At 41.7% G+C, this 17,252-nt stretch overlaps 2 protein-coding genes across 7 annotated transcripts in view; one reads left to right on the top strand and one right to left on the bottom strand.

The window, feature by feature from the left end:
- The first annotated feature begins 426 nt into the window (after window positions 1-426).
- Window positions 427-4,821, top strand: TSSC4 (tumor suppressing subtransferable candidate 4). Of its 6 annotated transcripts, none has more exons than XM_033063433.1 (4): window positions 427-575; window positions 936-1,113; window positions 1,880-1,952; window positions 2,981-4,821. In XM_033063433.1, exon 4 carries the CDS (start codon window positions 3,069-3,071, stop codon window positions 4,107-4,109), a length of 1,041 nt encoding a protein of 346 aa, XP_032919324.1. In that variant the 5' UTR covers window positions 427-575; window positions 936-1,113; window positions 1,880-1,952; window positions 2,981-3,068; the 3' UTR covers window positions 4,110-4,821. The 6 variants fall into 6 exon arrangements, with proteins under 6 accessions (XP_032919324.1, XP_032919322.1, XP_032919327.1 ...); XM_033063431.1 differs by having other exon boundaries at window positions 936-1,065; XM_033063436.1 differs by having other exon boundaries at window positions 427-510; window positions 936-1,065.
- Window positions 4,822-4,916: 95 nt separating this feature from the next.
- Window positions 4,917-17,252, bottom strand: part of TRPM5 (transient receptor potential cation channel subfamily M member 5) — a 36,570-nt gene continuing 24,234 nt past the window's right edge. Inside the window, exons 17-24 of the mRNA XM_033063430.2 lie at window positions 16,994-17,126; window positions 14,425-14,599; window positions 12,303-12,471; window positions 11,408-11,586; window positions 10,848-10,980; window positions 8,863-8,935; window positions 7,943-8,033; window positions 4,917-6,909 (exon numbers count right to left, since the gene is read on the bottom strand). Of these exons, the coding sequence (XP_032919321.1) occupies window positions 6,809-6,909; window positions 7,943-8,033; window positions 8,863-8,935; window positions 10,848-10,980; window positions 11,408-11,586; window positions 12,303-12,471; window positions 14,425-14,599; window positions 16,994-17,126 (1,054 nt within the window). The 3' untranslated portion in view covers window positions 4,917-6,808. The remainder of the gene's footprint in view (window positions 6,910-7,942; window positions 8,034-8,862; window positions 8,936-10,847; window positions 10,981-11,407; window positions 11,587-12,302; window positions 12,472-14,424; window positions 14,600-16,993; window positions 17,127-17,252) is intronic.

The raw sequence follows: 17,252 nt of genomic DNA on the forward strand, positions 1-17,252 counted from the left end.
CGATGAGAACAAAAGCTGTGATATGGGGTTTTTATTTTCCCAAACTGCGACAGCGGAGGGCGGCGGCGGCGCCCATGCCTGCCCCTCACGGCCCCGGCGGCTCTCCGGGGTGCACGGCGAGCCCCGCACCGAGACCCGGGCACCGAGCCCCGAGCACGGCCCAGCCCCGGGCACGGCACAGCCCCGGGCACCGAGCACCGGGCCCCGAGCACGGCCCCACACGGGCTGCGAAATGTCGGCGCCGCGGTGCGCCCTGGGAGCTGTAGTCCCGCCGCTCAGCACCGCTTCGCCCCTCTCCCCGGCTCGCAAAATGTCCCCCGCCGAGGGAAGGCAGCCGCCTACAACTCCCAGGAGCACCGAGGGAGGTGGAGCGGGAGGGAGGCGCCTGCCCCTTCCGCGCCGCTCTGCCCGCCGGGAGTTGTGGTCCTGCCGCCGTTGTGGCCGCTCCGTGGAGGCTGGCACGGGACTCGGTGTCCCGGCGCGCCGCGGGCCGTGGGCGGAGGGGCCGAGGTGGGAAAGGCGGCAAGGCCGGCAGCTGCTGTGGACGGTGTTGGGGCTGTGCGGTGTTTGTTGGGGTACGGGGGCTCCCCATTTCGTTTTCTCCCCCTCCGCTCCCTTCCCCGGCGGTTCGCGCTGTGTGCCCGGGCGGGTGGCGGTGCCCGGGGTGCGGGGCCGGGGAGGGCCGCGTGTGGTGCGGACCCAGCGCATCCCGGGCCGCGAAGGGCGCTGGGGCCGGGCCGGCGGGCAGCACGGCCGGGGCTGCACCCTGAGCGTGCCCTCCGTGGGGCCCATGTGCTTTTCCCTGTCCCTGTTCCCTGCTCCCTGGCGCCGGGGCCGTGGATCCCTGTCCCGAGGGATTTGGTGCGGTGCTGTCGTTGCCGTGAGAGCAGGCCCTTGGCCCTGGTGTGCGGTGACTGAGGTCTCCCTCCTCGCAGGAGGCAGCAGGAAGAGTTCCAGAGTCTGTTTGAGCCACAGCAGGATGGAGGAGCCCACTGGGAACCTTCCCATCCGGAGAGACATCCTCCTTTCCGAGTTGTGCTGTGATCACGTCCCCGTACCCAGCCTGTGAGTGAGTTCGGTGTGCTGTAAGGGCCAGCATGTTCGGCCGCTTTGGTAAGGCTAAAACATCTCCTTAGGAGCAGAGTTTCTCCTTTCTGTGTAAGTGCCCTCGGACTAGAGATGCCCGTGATGAACACTTCTATTGCCATCTGAAAACAGCTGTTTCATTTAATTATGCACTTCAAGGCCTTTTCTGAGTTGTACTCGTTACTTTTCATGTGTTGCAAAACTAAGCAGAAGGCTGTATAATTTTAAGAAGATTATTTCCCGCTGAGGGTTACATGGAGGGCAGTGTTTTCAAAAGCAGCTGTCAGATCCTTTCTGTCAAAGACAGCCAGACTTGACATGGAACATAGCACTCTTCAGAAGTTCTCTGTGTTTCATGCTTCATGAAAATCTGACCCTAACTTTGAACATGACCTTTCATTGAAAACAGAAGTCTTAATACTTAGCAGCACTTAATATTTGCAATGCATAAGTATTATTTTTGTATCTTTTTAGCTGCATTTCATACTGTTTATTTAGTACTGGCTTTCTGCATGTGCAAATTACAGCTTGAATTTTCTTAAAACCTCTCTTCCGTTCTACAGGATAAAGTTGGCAGTGTGAATGAGGAGACTGGGTAAATATAGTTGTGCCTGCCTTATTAGGCTGTGTGCTGTTCTTCTGCCAAAAATTCAGTAGTATCTGCAGACTTTTATACCACCATGAGTTTGTGCCAGATTTAGAACCCAGTTCTGCGGCTTTGGATGGTTCAGAGGGACAGAATTATTTTTAAAACTGCATTTCCAGTATCATGATGGAAATGTTTGTTTTCTAGGGTGGAAGTGCTGAGATCTTTGGTGGCTTTAACTGACCCTCAGGAGGGGAAGCTGACTCAGTCTCAAGAGAAAGTGAGTGACTAACAGACTCCATGTCTGTTTACTGCATCGTTTCAGAAGAGCCTATAATTAGGTAGTCAAGCTTATTCTAATAATGTGCTAGAACTGTTTCCATAACTCACATGAGCTGAACCATAATGTGTGTGTGCGCCAGCTCTGTTTCCAGCTGCTCAGTAAGTGGTAGCTTGATCATCAACCACCTGAATTCAGCGAGGTTCCCTTCAAGCAGGTGGCACTGTCAGGTGTTCCAGCTGCTCCTGCAAGTCAGGCTTCAAATCATGCTGTCATTTACTGGCTGAAGGGCCAGCTCTTGCAGGCCTGTGGTTGCAACCTCTCCTCGTGTCCGTGTGCCAGCATGGCATGTGTGATTAGTTTTCTTAATCCAATGGGATTGATTTCTCAAGCTGGCTTGTTTTCCTGCTCCTGGAATCTAGTAATGACTTGAGCCCACAAAGCCAGAAGGAGTGGAGCTTGTATTTCATGCCACATTAAAACAGACTTGATATTTTTGTGGATTTTCTGTCACTGATGGGGATCAGAGATAGTGTCCTTCGTAACAGGCAGAGCACGATGGCTGTTGGGGCAGCAGGTACAGTGCTAATGCAGTAAGGGCTGTACTGGCCAAATCAAAGTGAGAGAAATTAGATGTGTTTTTGTGGATTTTTGCAGTGTGAATAAACACAGGTTGTAATATGCAGAGGTCATTGCTGTCTCTTGGAAGATGTGTAAGAGTGCTTTGGGGGATTCAGATAAACTCAAGAGCTTTATGTTCATCTTCTACTAATGTAACCTGTAATGAAATTTGGTAGCATTACTTTCAATTACTTCATATTCTTGTATTCAGTCTTGTGTAAATCTTTAATTTTAATGTGCATTTGTTCCTTAAATAATGTTTTCACTTGAAGCAAAATTGCTTGGGAATCCCTGAAGCACAGCTAACTGTTATATTGCAGTTATAATTACTTTGCATGACACAGAATGATGGTCTCATTCTTGGTTCTCATTTCACAGTTAAGTTTTTATGCTCCTTTGTATTCTAGGCACTAAACTGGCTGTGCATTTGGAAAACTATATTTAGAGTTGTTCCTGGGCCTACATCAAAGACCTCAGTGGAGTGACAGCTCAAAGATGGGAGACCAGGAGGCAGGTGAACCTTTTCTGGGGATAGTGGCTGATGGTGCCAGAGACTACGAAGGAGTTCTGCCCTCAGACACCGTGTCACTCAGCGATTCTGACTCTGATGACTTGGGGCTGCCGGGTGAAGCAGAAGTTGATACAATATCTCCAGAGGAGCCCTCTGTAGATGAAGGGGATTTCAGATCAGGAGAGACACCCGACTCTTCAAACAGCAGTCACAGATCTCCTGTCCAGCCATTCCATCTGAAGGGCATGAGTTCTACATTCTCTCTCCGTAGCCAGAGCATTTTTGATTGCCTGGAAGAGGCAGCCAAGCTGTCTGTGCCCTCGATGCCTGAAGATAATGTTGTTGATGGGAGGTTTAAGCGTCCACTGCCCCCAACCACAGTTTCAGGTAACATGGTCCCAGAAAGCATGGGAAGGCAAGCCAGAGCAGTGCAGGCTCCCAAAACCTCTCCTGCAGTGCCTGACTACGTGGCACACCCAGAGCGCTGGACCAAATACAGCCTAGAGGGAGTTTCTGAGTCCAGTGACAAGACTAACAGGGCAGTGGCCATGGAATTTTTAGGAGGTCTGAAGAAAAGAGGGGAGCAACAGAGCTCGGCTACCCAAGATAGCTACACCCCGTCCTTCAACCAGGACCCTTCCAGCTGTGGAGCTGGGAGGATTGTCTTCACCAAACCAACTAAAAGAGGTGTTGATGGACTGGAAAAGAAAACACCAGGAGGGGAGGATGATAAGAAACAGGTGAAGACAGATCTGAAAGGAAAATCTCTTAAGAAGACTGATGACTTGAGGGAAGAAGATAAGGTTGAGCTGGGGCACTTAGACAGTGACAGTGGAAAGGCAGCAGAGGAGGAGGAGTGCATGATGGAGGGGGACCAGAACACAGAATATAAGCCTGATGCAAGGCTTAGTGATGCAGGTGGAGAGCCGTCACTGGGAACAGTTGGATTTCACTGCAGTAAGAAGAAGAGCAGAAAAAATTTCCGACCTAAAGTAGATGATGAAGGGGAGGAGGAAGAGTCCTAAAGGATGAAGCACATTGGAGACATCCCAGGACTTGTCTTGTTCATTTTTAATTTTTTTTTTTTCTGGTGTGGAAACCACATGTTAGTTTTTTGTCCAACAGTTTGCATCATAGCCACCAAGAGCTTTTTATATTGTTAGAAATTGAGCTACCCAAAATAAACTCCAGACTTTCTGTTTATGAGAAGTTGACAGGCACAGAATAGTTGCATCCTGGCAGGAGAGAATAAAGTGCTTTGTTTGCTTGAACAGCTCCCTGGGTCTTGCTCTGGAGCTGAAGTATCCAAAGAAATAGCAGTGTTAGCTAAAAGGATGCAGGGCTTCCTAGTAACTCCCAGTTTTTGGAATTGTCCCAAATCCTGTGGAATCCTGGAGAAAAGGTAATGATCTCATTATGTAGAGATTTTTAAACAATGAAAATAAAACCTGGTCTTCCAGTGGATGGGACTTCTCCTGGCCCTGCCCCAGGAAGGAAAACCCTTTAACTTTTTTGTTTAAAAACTTCCTTCTCTCATTGGCTTTGAGGGCGAAAGCACAACAGTGCCCAGTTATATGACACGATCATCTGCACCTTTGTATGTTCTTTTCCAGGAGATGCTGCTTCCATATTGATTCTCTTATGTGGATTGGGGTATTTGTGGGAATGAGATATTTATACCAGAACTGGAGACTTTTTTGTTCTATGTGATACAATAAACTTTTGGTTGTAACTTGATTTCATCTCTGAACCACCCTGAGTAATGCAGGTATAGGAGTTCTGCCAAACATTTTATTTGATTTCAGAACTGTCTTGAAAATCTTTTAAAGTATTATTCTAACTTTGGCATCTTGTTAACTTCTCCCTCAAGTCTTACAGATTCTGAACCTCACATTTTTAACATTTTCAATCATTTTACAATGTATAATCCTCTCATAAGATGAGTCATCTCATATGAATCGCATTGTAAGGAATGTCAAATATAGTGGATTCTTTCCACAATATTAGTAAATTTAATAAATAAGGTTGAAAGATTAAATTCTTTGAAAGGTTTCATGATTTGAAACTCACATTAGTTCAGGGCAGTTTGAACTGACGTTTGTTTGAACAGATGCATCATTTGGCAGAAGAAGCAGAAAACAGTGTAAAAGTTGTGCTCCAATTTTCTAAACTCACCTTTTAGTTTTCAGAGCAGAATGCATTTTCTCTGGGTGTGCAGTTGGATGCACATTACTTAATAGGTCATGGTAAATACATTGGTTGTTCTGGTGCATGGGAGTGGACACACAGAGCAAGTCCAAATGGATAGATTTTGGGTTCCAGTGGATAATTAGTGTGCTGATCACGATGAAAGTAGTAGCCATTTCAAAGTGGAAGCTGCTGCCAAGAGCAAGGAATGCTGGTTGGGAGATACCTTATTTCTTAACAAAAAACTGCAGCTCAGTGATAGAGAGTTACTGGGTTTATGAGTTCTGCTTGCCCAGGGTGAGGAACAGGTAGGACTATCAAAATTCTGTTGCTGCCATCATATCAAGATTAATATCTGCTAATAAAAGACTCATTTTTGTCACAGCTGAGATTTATTTTTTTTCCACCTCTAGTAACAGAAAGCTTTTGTGCAATCTACAATTACATTGCATAGAGGCAATATTATATGTGTGAGGAAATGCAGTTGAAGCTTATCAGTGTCAGACACAGCCCAATACTTCCCCCTTCTGATACTGTTTATATTATTCCAAAGAAATTTCCCCTTAGAAGATGGTATTGATATTTTAGTGGTATATCTTGCAAAATTCTAATCTAGCCAGTGAGCTTTTGTATGCTAAAAATGTACAAACCAGTGTAAGTGATGGAAAAAGCCACAAACAGCCCGAATTCCAAACTGCGGGATAATTCTTGGTACACATTCTTGTTTTAAAGTCTCTTAAATGATTTCTTTTTCCCCCTGACCCTTGAGAAAGAAAAGTAAAATAAAATCAGATGCTTAGATGTAGAGGAGATACTCCATGTGGTGTGATATATGGAGGCAAAGGCTCCTTTCCAGCAGGAGAGGGCAGCAGCTGTGATGGGGCATGGGAACAACACAAACCAGGTGATTCCAATCTCTGAGGTCTGGTGAGGAGCCCTTAAGAAGGAATACCAGCAAAGGAATACCTCTCAAAGGAGCCGCCGTGGGAAGAGAAGCTGGTGAGTGCAATTGTTTGGGAATTGTAGGAGCTCCAGGAACTGTATGGATTGTAATGTTTCAGCATTCAGGCCCTTTCCTTGGAAACTATTTCTTGATTTCCTTTTTCTAAGCGGTTCAGGAGTACAAGTTTAATTTCTTGGCCGAGGAAGGAGCTTGTTTTGATGTGCGTAAATGATTGGCCTTCCGAAGGGGAGACTCCCTTGAACAGAGAAGTGTGGAATTTGGCAGTGATGATGGTGGATTGAGGGTGTGGTATCTGGAGAACAAATGGTGTTTAGAAAATAAGGTGGTAGAGTCACCCTGGAGGAGGAAGCTTTAGTGCTGTTTGTGGAATGTTTTGGAGAAAGGACCAAGTGCTATGGGAGCAGCAGGATAGAAAGCTCCAGAAATGGAAGGACAAAGACCAAGAAATTCTCAGTAATGTCAAGCACTGATAGTGCTTAGCAGAGAGAGCTTGTTGCCCTTAGGCCTTCAAGAGATTAAGATTTTACTTCTACAGTAGGACAAAAGGTTTAATGTGAAGAAATAAAATAAAATTCAGTTATCGATGTATTTGATGTCAGTCTCAAACTGATCTGCATGCTCTTCTCTTCCTCTTCTTTGCAGCAAAGGTGCTTCTGTGTTGGCACTCTTCACACCTAATAGGATTGGAAAAGTCATGTGCTTGTTTAAAAGCCTTAGGACAAGGGGCACATAGTAGTGATTGCTTAAGAAACTTAAAATGTTGAAAAAAAAAGACTGTAGATTGTATTACTTTGCATTTGCTCAGTAAATGATAAACAGGCTTATTTTTCAGCTGTTTAAACTTCTGATTTTTATACAGTTACAGTATTAAAATGTCTGGGAAGCCTGCTAGGGGATGGAAATTTCTTTATTGGAATACTGATAATGAAGCAACTTATAAACTGACAAAATCAAGTAAAGCTTAAGGTTAGCTCAAATCTGGCTGACTTGAGGTCCTGTCATGTCGTGACTTTGAGTTTTCCAGCTACTTCTTTCCATGTAGTATATATATATATATGCTTGGCTTATAGGTTTTGGAGGCTATTTTCTGTAATAGGTAGCAGTAGGTAGATGTTGAAATAGGTCATTAAGAAGGCTATCCAAAAGCTTTATTGTGTTGGATATCCTGCAGTGGCTGAGAAATGGTTTGTTCCTATCTCTAATCATTTAAACTCCAAACAGTGGAGCCCTGGGAGGACACAGGACACGATTTTGAACTGACAGAAATAGGTGCAGCTCTAAAGGCAAATTAATTCTGTTAATTAAAAAAAAACCAAAAACTAGGATACTTGTTCAGTTTTTCTTTTTACTGGTTATTGTTATGCATTTTAAATACTTTTGTAATACTTCAGTAGGATTATGTCATGGTCTCAAGAAACCCCCAAGGCAATTCTCTGTTGCAAATAGACACTTGTTTATGTGCTGAAGCAGGGTGAGATTATTCTAACTCACACAAAGTGACAGTCCTTGCCACAAAGCTTTTAAATGTATTTTACAAAAGGTAATCTTTTCATTCTGAAGAATATTCTGTTCCTTGTTTATATTCCCATTACTTCAAGAAATCTCCTAATGGGGTTAATTTCCAATTTTTTTTCTCTACCTTGCATTTTTTTAACTACATTGTTCAGCTGTATAAATTAGCTTTTCATAATTGTTTTCAGTACTTACATGTATAGTTTGGAGCTGGCTGAGTGCACAAGAGGTTGGTTTTGGTTAAAACCTCTGCCATGGAGGAGATAACAGCTGTACAGTAGCAAATCTACAAAATAGGTAGTGATTCAATACCTACTCTTTTTTTGAGCATATATTGCATTATCCCAAGCCAGCACAAACATACTAAAGCATTCTATGTGTGTTTCTGTTGGACCTGTATAGCTTGTCTTTTTCAGGAAGCCATAAAAGGGATAAGAAGGGAGCAGGAAACTCTAGGAGGAGTATTAAGATAAAGAACTTTCATCAAGGCCAAAGCTATACAGGAGAGTTGTAGAGATAAAGAAAACAACGAGTTGTGTTACATAGCAGGTGGCTTAACATTTTCAGTCTGTGTAAGAAATGTTGTTTGTTTATATTGCAAGAGTTTGTCATCAAAAGCGCAAGACAGAATTTCCTCCTATTATTTGGATTTCATAACTGTGTGCTGGACCCTTCCCTTTTGAGGTGTTGGTACGTGGTGTTTTAAGAAAATTAGAAAAGCCAGTGTTCAAGATTATGTCCAATCAGACAGAATGTGTGTATTTTCCAAGCTGACATTTAAAACAAAATGCAAGATTAGGAGAAGGACAAGAATGGAGGGGGGAGGATAAAGTGTTTTGTTCCAGAAGCATCCTTAACAAAGGAAATAAAAACTCTCAAGTAAACTACCAAAGAGAGCAAGAAATGTTGTATTCCCTTTTCTCCTTTCTAGAGGTGTTTAGAATTTTTTGTTTACGTATGTTTATCACCAGAAAGTAATAAGAAAAGTGAAACTATACTACAGATCTAGTTTTCTGTCTCTCTATCCCTAAGTAGGGTCTGCCAGACCGTGATTAAATGCGAGAAAGAAGGTGAAATCCTAAAGCTGATATAAATGCCTAGAAAATACTGCTTACCTGGGCCTCCAGAACTTTAAATCGTTTTTCTTGTTCTTTCAACCCACTAAAATACTTAGACAAATTATCCACCCTGTGGAAAGAAAGCAAACACCTTGAGCAAAAAGGAGAGGCCTCAGAAGAAATCATAAAACACCAACTTTGTGTAGCTTTACTACAGCCATGGCCCTTTGCTGCAGTTCTGTGCTGCTCAGACATCCCACAGCCCCCTAAAAGTTTTGTCCTTTTGAGGTGTTCACAGAAGTATTTTTTGGGCACAGCAGCATCTCTGGAACACTCTCATGCCCCTGTTGCCCAGGGACTCACAAATGACAGATCAGGGCGGATATTCAGCCTCTGGTGAGGGCCACTTAGCCCCAGTTGCTGTGGAAATCAAGGGAAGCAGAAAGGAGCAGCTCTGTCTCTTCAGCTTTTTGTGTCTCCCACCTCTACCCACTATAAACTGATCCTGGTGTGAGAACTGATGCCAGCATACAGATAAGCCACTTAAAATTTCTGCAGCCTTTCATAGCTGGAAACTGGCTTGACAGTCAAATCCCTTTTTTCATGCAGTCCAAAGAGATTGCTTAAGGAACTTCCATATTGTGCCTCCAAATCACTGAATTATCCCCTTGCTTTCTGCATCCTTCATCTGTTCTCCCATCAGTTCCTTATTCTTAGCGTCTGATTTCTCATAGGCTTGGCAAATCCCTCTCTGGTTTCTCCTACTACTGTTTCAAAGGTTCACTCTCACAGGCCATGTTCCAATCCCATTGATGTGAAAAACCTGCTGCTGGCTGGGTCTAATGCATTTTGAGATTGGTTCAGTGCAAACAAAGTTCAAAGAATCATTTCCTGAGGGTTTTTCCTAAGATTTCAAAACCACACTGTTACCACCTAAAAGCAAAAATAAAAGCCATGGGGACAGTGGTGTTGATCTGAATCTCCTCCTGTTTCTCTCTGGCTCTGCTGTATGGGGAACACTGTGAAGCCAGATGGATTCTCATTTTTCCCCTCCAGTAACATCACCTACAACATACCATTTTTATTCTTTATTATATAAAGAATATAGTACCCTTTGGAAGCAATTGCACATTTATTTATTGCATTATTTCAACAATTAGGCTCTCACCCCTATGGTTTGTCAGTGATCTGCTTATGAGAATAAAGTTTAAACCTATATAATCATTCTGAATTGTTATGAATTAAGGGTCTATGTGAATTAGAGGGAGAGGAGTATTTTCCAAGAACACAGTTATGCTGTTCTGTGAGTTGCAAAGATGAAGGTTTATTTTGAAAGAAAGCACACTGCACAGGAACACTTCTGTGGAACTTTATTATGGTAACTTTCACACCCATTGTGCCTCTATTTGAAGTCTGTTTTATTTTAAGAGGGAACAGCTGGAATAGGTGTTAAAAGCTTCTTCAGTGAGTGCTTTTCTGTCTTAGATGTTTCTGTTCTCCCTGCATATAACTACTTTGTGTCTCACTGAAAAGTTTAAACATCTGAATAATAATTTAGGACTTATACTTCATCAGACTAAACCAATTAAAGTGATATTTATAGTGGGGAAATATAGAGAAGTACACAAATGGAGACTCAGTCCCATGCCATAAAAGGTATAAATATTTGTTCTTCTGCATCTGTGGCTAATTCAAGGTATCTTAAACTTCCATTCAAAAGTCTGTGTTGTATTCCTACAGGGGATGAAATTGTGGGCTGCAGTCTAGCAAATGAACTGTTTTTCCACCATTTTCTTCATGAATAAGATTTTCATTGAGCTTGGCTGCAGATCTGGCTGGAACTGTAATTGTACATACTTCAGGAATGACAAGCACTCTAACATTGTAGTGATGCTGGCCTCTCACATTTTTTTCATGGACCGTGTATTTCCTAACTGCATTCCAGTTTCACTCTTTATATAAGCTTTACAAGAACTGCAATGCTGAATTTATTGAAAGATGAAGGCTTGCAAGTTACTCTACTGTAGGTCAGAATAACTTACTTATTAGATGTGGCCTTCAGTCTTTCTTCATTGCTTTCTTTCTTTTCTTGCTCAAGGCTTACAAGATAATGTTCTTTTTGCACCAGCTCCCATGTTATGATTTTTTGATCAAGGCCCACTGGAAGATCTCTTTCTGTAGGAAAAAGAAGATAAGAACTATATTTTACCCCTTTTTCTCTCATGCTAGTAGTGAAAAGTTGAAATGCTAAAGGAAGGTTGTTTTTAGGGCTAATAATTGCTAAAACTCGGGAACAAATGAAATAACTATTCCTTAAACCTATCAATTGTTAAATCTTTAGAAATCAAATCCCTATAACACATTTTATATTGCTACCTTTATTGTAATAACTATGCACTGTGGGAAGCTGTTCGCAGTTTAAATTATAAACCTTAATTTTTTGTGTGTACTCTCCTGGCACTCTTTGTTAAAAATAAGTTGTGAAGCTTGGCTTACAGAAATCCAGCTTGTTCTGCTGTTCTGTGTATGCACCATGTCCTTGGAGAGATCACATTTGTTATGTATGCACATTTGTCCTTGATCACATTTGTTAACAACTCACCCAGGTGTTTTTTCTTGTGCTCCATTTTGTTGAAGAGTCTTTTGAGAACCAGGGTGATGTGGTTGATAATGATAAATGGTGGTGCTAAGGCAGGCCGGCCATGGTATTCCACAATCAGGTTGTAGCGCTGCACTTTCCAGAAGATGTCTGTATTGCCCTGGACAACTTGGAAAGTGTAACTGTAATTTTGGGAGTGGAGGGAATAAAAGCATGTAACTCTTTTCATGACAACAAGCTAAACATGAATATATCTAAATTTAGTCCTATATTTACTTTAAAAAAGTAAAACTTTTCCTTTAAAAAAGGAACAGCAAGGTCAGAAAGTAGCATTAATTTAATCTAAAGTTAGTGCAAATTCTTAGATATTACAATAATTGCAGTTGCAGTCTCCAAATGTTAAAAGATAATTTGTTTTGTTTGGCACTTTTTTTCTGTTTTGTTTTTTTTAAAAGAAAGACAATTCTACTTTGCTCAGGAAAGATCAGCAAACATACCACATCAGTTCTTCAGCCAAATGAATCATTATTAGCTGTGTTGACAACAAGCATTTCCCTCATGTGCAAATCATCCACTGTGAAGTCTGCCAAGTTTATGGCTGCTGTGCACCTGCAGATTTGATTCCACACAGCCGGGGACTCAGACCCTTTGTGCATGTTTAACTGAATTTTTATTAGTGAAAGAGGCTTCTTTTCTCCTTGTCTCCAATGTGGCTAGAGTAAGGATGATGAGAACTTAAGAGCTATCTGATCACAGGATTCTGCTTATCAATCCCCAAGTCATATTCATTAGGGAAATTACAAGTGTATTCCAAAAGGAATAGCCAACAGTGAGGTAGTAAATATGGGCATGCACTTAGAGCTTTGCAGCCTCTGGTACATAGTGAAATCAGCCTTGCCTGAACATAGCAATCAGGAGGTTCATGAGGAGGACGTTTGTGACCAGTAGGAAGATGACCAGCAGCAGTATGACGAGCCAGTTGGCGTAGCTGTTAGGGCAGGATGGTGTGTTCTCCTCCAGACCCTGCAGTGGGTTAAACGTGCAGTTCCTGGGATATGTTCGTGATGCTGCAAAGGAAGACGGAGGGAAAAAGTAGTTATGACAAATCCTAATGCTGTGTTTGACTTTTGTGGAAGTATAATTGTGTCCTGTATGTGAAAAGATATTGCATTGTTGTGCAAGATATTTGCAGCCCTCGGGCACTACAGACCTCCACAACTTGCCTCCTCATCTAGTGGCAAGATGTCTGTCACAGCTGGCTCTGTAATGATGTTCATCAAGAAGGGGTTGTACTGAAAGGGCTGTATCCTTTCTAGACCAGTTTTGAGTGCTCAGAATCAAACTTCCTTGGAGTTTGTGTTCCCCCACATTCTTGTGGCACATGGGTTAGAGGAGAAAACAGTAAAAGCTGGGAAGGAGATTCCTTATTCTAAATTTAAAGTGCTTTGTGTATCTGAGCTTGCAGTTGAGATTAGGAAGAAGGTCTGGTTCTACTGCATCAGATTAGAGGTCTAGTGCTGTATTCTGTCTCCAGCTATGAATTAAACCCACAAGTTTAGAGTAGCATTATGATACTTACTTTTTATCCCTTTGGTTTTTTTTCCTAGTTAACCTTTTCTCTGGTGTCACAGATAACCCCCTGATTATATTCATTAGAGCACGTGGTTATATCAAAGCTCACCAAGCTAGGATTTCTTTCACCAAGGGCACTAACTTATCTATACTGAATTTCATTTCATGATTCATCACTTGTGAGGCTCCTCTGCCTCTCTTAGGTGCCAGTTTGTGTCTTTGCTACCCAGTGATGCAGTTTTGTCAGCAAATTTTGTCCTCCTCATTACCCCTCTTCCTTGCCATATATTTCATAAAGATGTTAAACAGAATAAGACCCACAGGTTGCTGGGACAAATTAATTCCTTCTGTAAGTTGCCCATGTAATTGGTTCTTTTTTTCTCTGTTACTTGTAACCTGTTATTTACTCAGGTAGAGACACTCACTGGAGTTTCAGTGGAGAGAAACACACCTTTCTAGGGAGTGCTACATCTGACTTTTTGTCAAATGAGTTGAATTATGTTCCAGAAATGTTTGTTTCTTTCCAATTACTTTAATAGAAATAAGGGTGACTAATTGTGCTGTACATGCTTACATCATAAGCATTTAAAATGGGCATTGATCCCATTCCTCTCTCATGCCATTCAGGATTTTTGGCTTTTCTAAGACATGCTTTTTCTTATTAAGCAGAGTGAACATGAGAGAATGCTTACTGGTTTACTCCTGTCTGTGGGGCTTTTTTTGGTTCTATTTTATATTACTCCAAGTTTGAATACCGCTTTATTATTGCCAGTGCCATTTAGCACTGGCTAAATGCTGTGGTGTTACTGCAGACTTCTTTGGGAGGTGACCTATTCTGTATTTTACCTGCTTACTTATCAGAAATATTGCCTTAGAACTTCTATGTCTAATTATTTTGGTGTCTTGTGATTATTTTTATGTTTTGTTTGCAATGTTACACATAAGTAGTTACTAGCATTATTTGATTTGGGTAGCTTTATCTCCAGAGTAAATAAATGTGCTGGAGTAATTTTTGTTCTAAAATATGTGTTTGCTTATGGGCAGAGCAGTATTGCTTTAACACTGTTGCATTAAACTACTGCCAAAATGTGTCGAGGTGCTGTTGTTTATTATTTGAGTTTACACAGGGTTATCTGAGTCCACCTTATACTGAAAGGAAATGAATAGAAGTGAAAGCAGGTATGGCAGCGTTTAAACCTGCAAATCCTTGTGTATTTCTGAGAGCTTATCTAAATAGGGCCAGCCCTTATGCTCTAATGTAACTCCACAATGTCCATTATCTCTGCAAATACACTCTTTGTAAGGCAGTAATGTGTAAGCTTTGGCCCTGAGGACAAAGATGTAAAAAACCAAAATTAAAAAAGGGCAATGCTTGGAAGGAATTCCATGCTCTAATCAGAAGCGTGCATTTAAAAATGGCCAAGCTAAGGGGAGAGAAGTTTCCTCACTGTCTATTTCATCCAGTGGAATCTGGCCAAATATCTGAAGGTAGGGACGATAAAGAACCCTTCTGAATATCCACTCCACTCGGCTGTCATCGGGATGGAGCAGAGCTTGAGTTGTCACACCGTAGGCAATGAGCCACACGCTCAGGAAAAACAGAAAGAAGAAAACATCCTTCATCTACAAAACAGAGGGGGAGGGGAGAAAAGGAGGGGCAGTGACTGTGATAGCATAGTGAAGGAACAGAAGTCTTTCTCTACGAATACAGCTCAAATAATTCTGTTTCTTTACAAGCTTGTTGAGGTTAAAGAGGCGGAATAGGATACAGTTCCATGCACAGAATTCCTCATCTGACCTTGCTGTTACCATATTGTCCTTGTTCTGGCATTCTTCTTTGATAGCTCATTTAGATAAAGGCACATTTTAAGCTAAAATTTTATTTTCCAATTATCAAACATATAAAAATGAAACATTTTATCTTTCAAGTGACTGTCACATTTTATCTTTTAAGTGGATATTTTCTGTGAGATATCTTTACTGTGAATTACAGGAGTTCTGCTGCAGCAGAGAATCCTGGTAGCAGTCAGTGCTCATTGATGAATACTGAGCCACTGATAGAGCAGGCAGTGAAGGCTGCAAGGATCAGTTTCCTTCTGTCTTCAGTTTTCAGGCTAAGTGATGCATCTGAAAGATTCTTTTCAGTGCTTCCTGCTTTTAAACATTGTGTTTCTCTACAGAAGCAGAAGTAATTGAATCCTAAAACACTTACTTTAAAAAAATAAAATCTAATATGCATTTCAAGTGCAATAATTTTTCCCTGGTGGGAGAGGAACACTTCATCATCTCCCCATCTGATCTGACAGAGTTCATTAGGGACTGTAGATTCATTTCAATTCAATTATTGGATTGTACAGTTACCCAAAAGCATAGGCATTTCAGAGCTCCGGGATGTTACTTGGAGTTCTGATAAGAAACATCGTCTCTAAGCCAGGCAAGACAGAGTTGATGTCTGGCTTCCATCAATCTATTTTTTTTTTTTTGGATGATCTAAAATTTAGGAATGCTGCAGGGCTGTAATGCTATCATGGTGATGGGAGAGCGGTGACAAGTCTGGAACTATTTTTTTTTTTTTTTTCCCTGTCTGCAGTCTTTCTGGAAATGAGTATTGTTCTGGAATGAGCACTGTTCTGGCATTTTAGCAATTACCAGACCTGTTTCAGCAAATCTGTACCAAGAGTATAAAGGGGAAAGACTGAGACCATCTGGGATTGTTCCTCTGTTAAGTGAGGGAGGTGATTTTGGTTGAACCCCCTCAAGCCCTTCAAGCAGGCTTCGTTTACTGCAGTAACCCTCTCTGTTTCTTGCTTTGATGTAAGGTTCAACACTGAAATACCAAAGCTGAGGCATTGTGTTGGCTTGGGTGGGGTGAAGATGAAAGGGGAACATGTTGGGATGTTTTTCTAGGCTGCTGTTTAGGTTCTTGTCTGCATCTTCCCAATCCCAGTGTTATCTTGCAGGTGCCAGCAGAGTGGACACAGGCAGGACCTGTTCAAGGCCCTGGTTTAGCTTGGCAGCAAAGGAAGGGTTGGGAACTGTACATCTGACTTGTTCTCTTACAATGGAAGTCTGCTAATGCCATAAGCTAGACAATGAACAAGTACAAATATTTATTTGCTATTTAGTCTTCTGCTAGTCCGACCAAATGTCATGTTAGAGTTCCAGTTATTGCATTTGTAGACAAATCCAAATACCTTGGTAGCTATGTTTATTCAATGTATAGTCTTGTTTAGACTGTAGAGCTTTTACTGAGTTCTGCTGTGAGTCACAAATCAAATATTTGTAGATTCAGTAATGGTACATACAAGTAGATGAACTCTATTAATCAGTTAGCATGGGCTAATTGACCTGGAGGATTAACATGCCTAAACAAAAAGTTATTTCTACATACCAATGCATACCCAACACAGTAACTGTAATCCCAGTGTCTCATTTCCTGCAGGAGAGCAGTAATAAATAAAAATATTTTATCAACGTCTTCTGACATCTACTCAAAAAGTACTAATACATTTTCATCGTAATGGGGAGCTAAAAAGTGCGAGTAACTTGTGTAGGAAACTTCTATCATTTTTCACTGATTTTTTTTTTTTTTTTTTTTCCTCCCTGCACTTGCTGCAAAAAACAGTTGTTTCCCCAGGTCATTCATTGGAAGCCCTGCCCTTCTGTACATGGTCTGTCATCTGCCTGAGCTCTCTGCCCTGGATGCACACAGCTTAGGAAGTAGGAGGAATAGCAGCAAGGCAAAGATTGCTCTTTGTTTGCAAGACCTGAGGATAAATTATTAGGTGAGGTACAAGGATTACTGAATTGGGGCCAGCTTACTGCACTATAGTAGCTTTTTGAAAGGATCTATTTCAAGCATTGCATCTTATAATAAAATGCAGTAATATGCAAAATGACAAGCTTTAAAAATGTAAAAGACAGATTATGAAGGTATTTCCCTTCTAAAGACAAGATTTCCTACTCTCCACTTCTTAGAAGGCACAGGTATTTATCAGAGACGGACTGCACACTTACCATCCTTTCCACGATTATGATTTTTGGTCCAAGTTGTTTGTGAATTGCGAAAATATGGATAAGTCTGAGTGTAAACACCATAAAATCAATGGCGAGTATTGTTCGACCAGCTTGAAAAGTTGAGTTCAGCATCCTGCAGAACACATGGAATGAAAAATCAGCTCTCAGCAGTACTGCTGATGTCTGTACTGTGATGAGAAATAACCAAAACAATGGAGGATCTCTGTTTTCTCTCTTGGCTTCAAGGAGATTTATTAAC

The sequence above is a fragment of the Catharus ustulatus genome, chromosome 6 (assembly GCF_009819885.2).
Source record: "Catharus ustulatus isolate bCatUst1 chromosome 6, bCatUst1.pri.v2, whole genome shotgun sequence".
In the NCBI taxonomy this organism is placed as follows: Eukaryota; Metazoa; Chordata; class Aves; order Passeriformes; family Turdidae; genus Catharus; species Catharus ustulatus.

Coding starts and splice junctions, on each gene's coding strand:
- TSSC4 (XM_033063433.1), top strand. CDS start 3,069: ATGGGAGACCAGGAGGCAGGTGAACCTTTTCTGGGGATAGTGGCTGAT.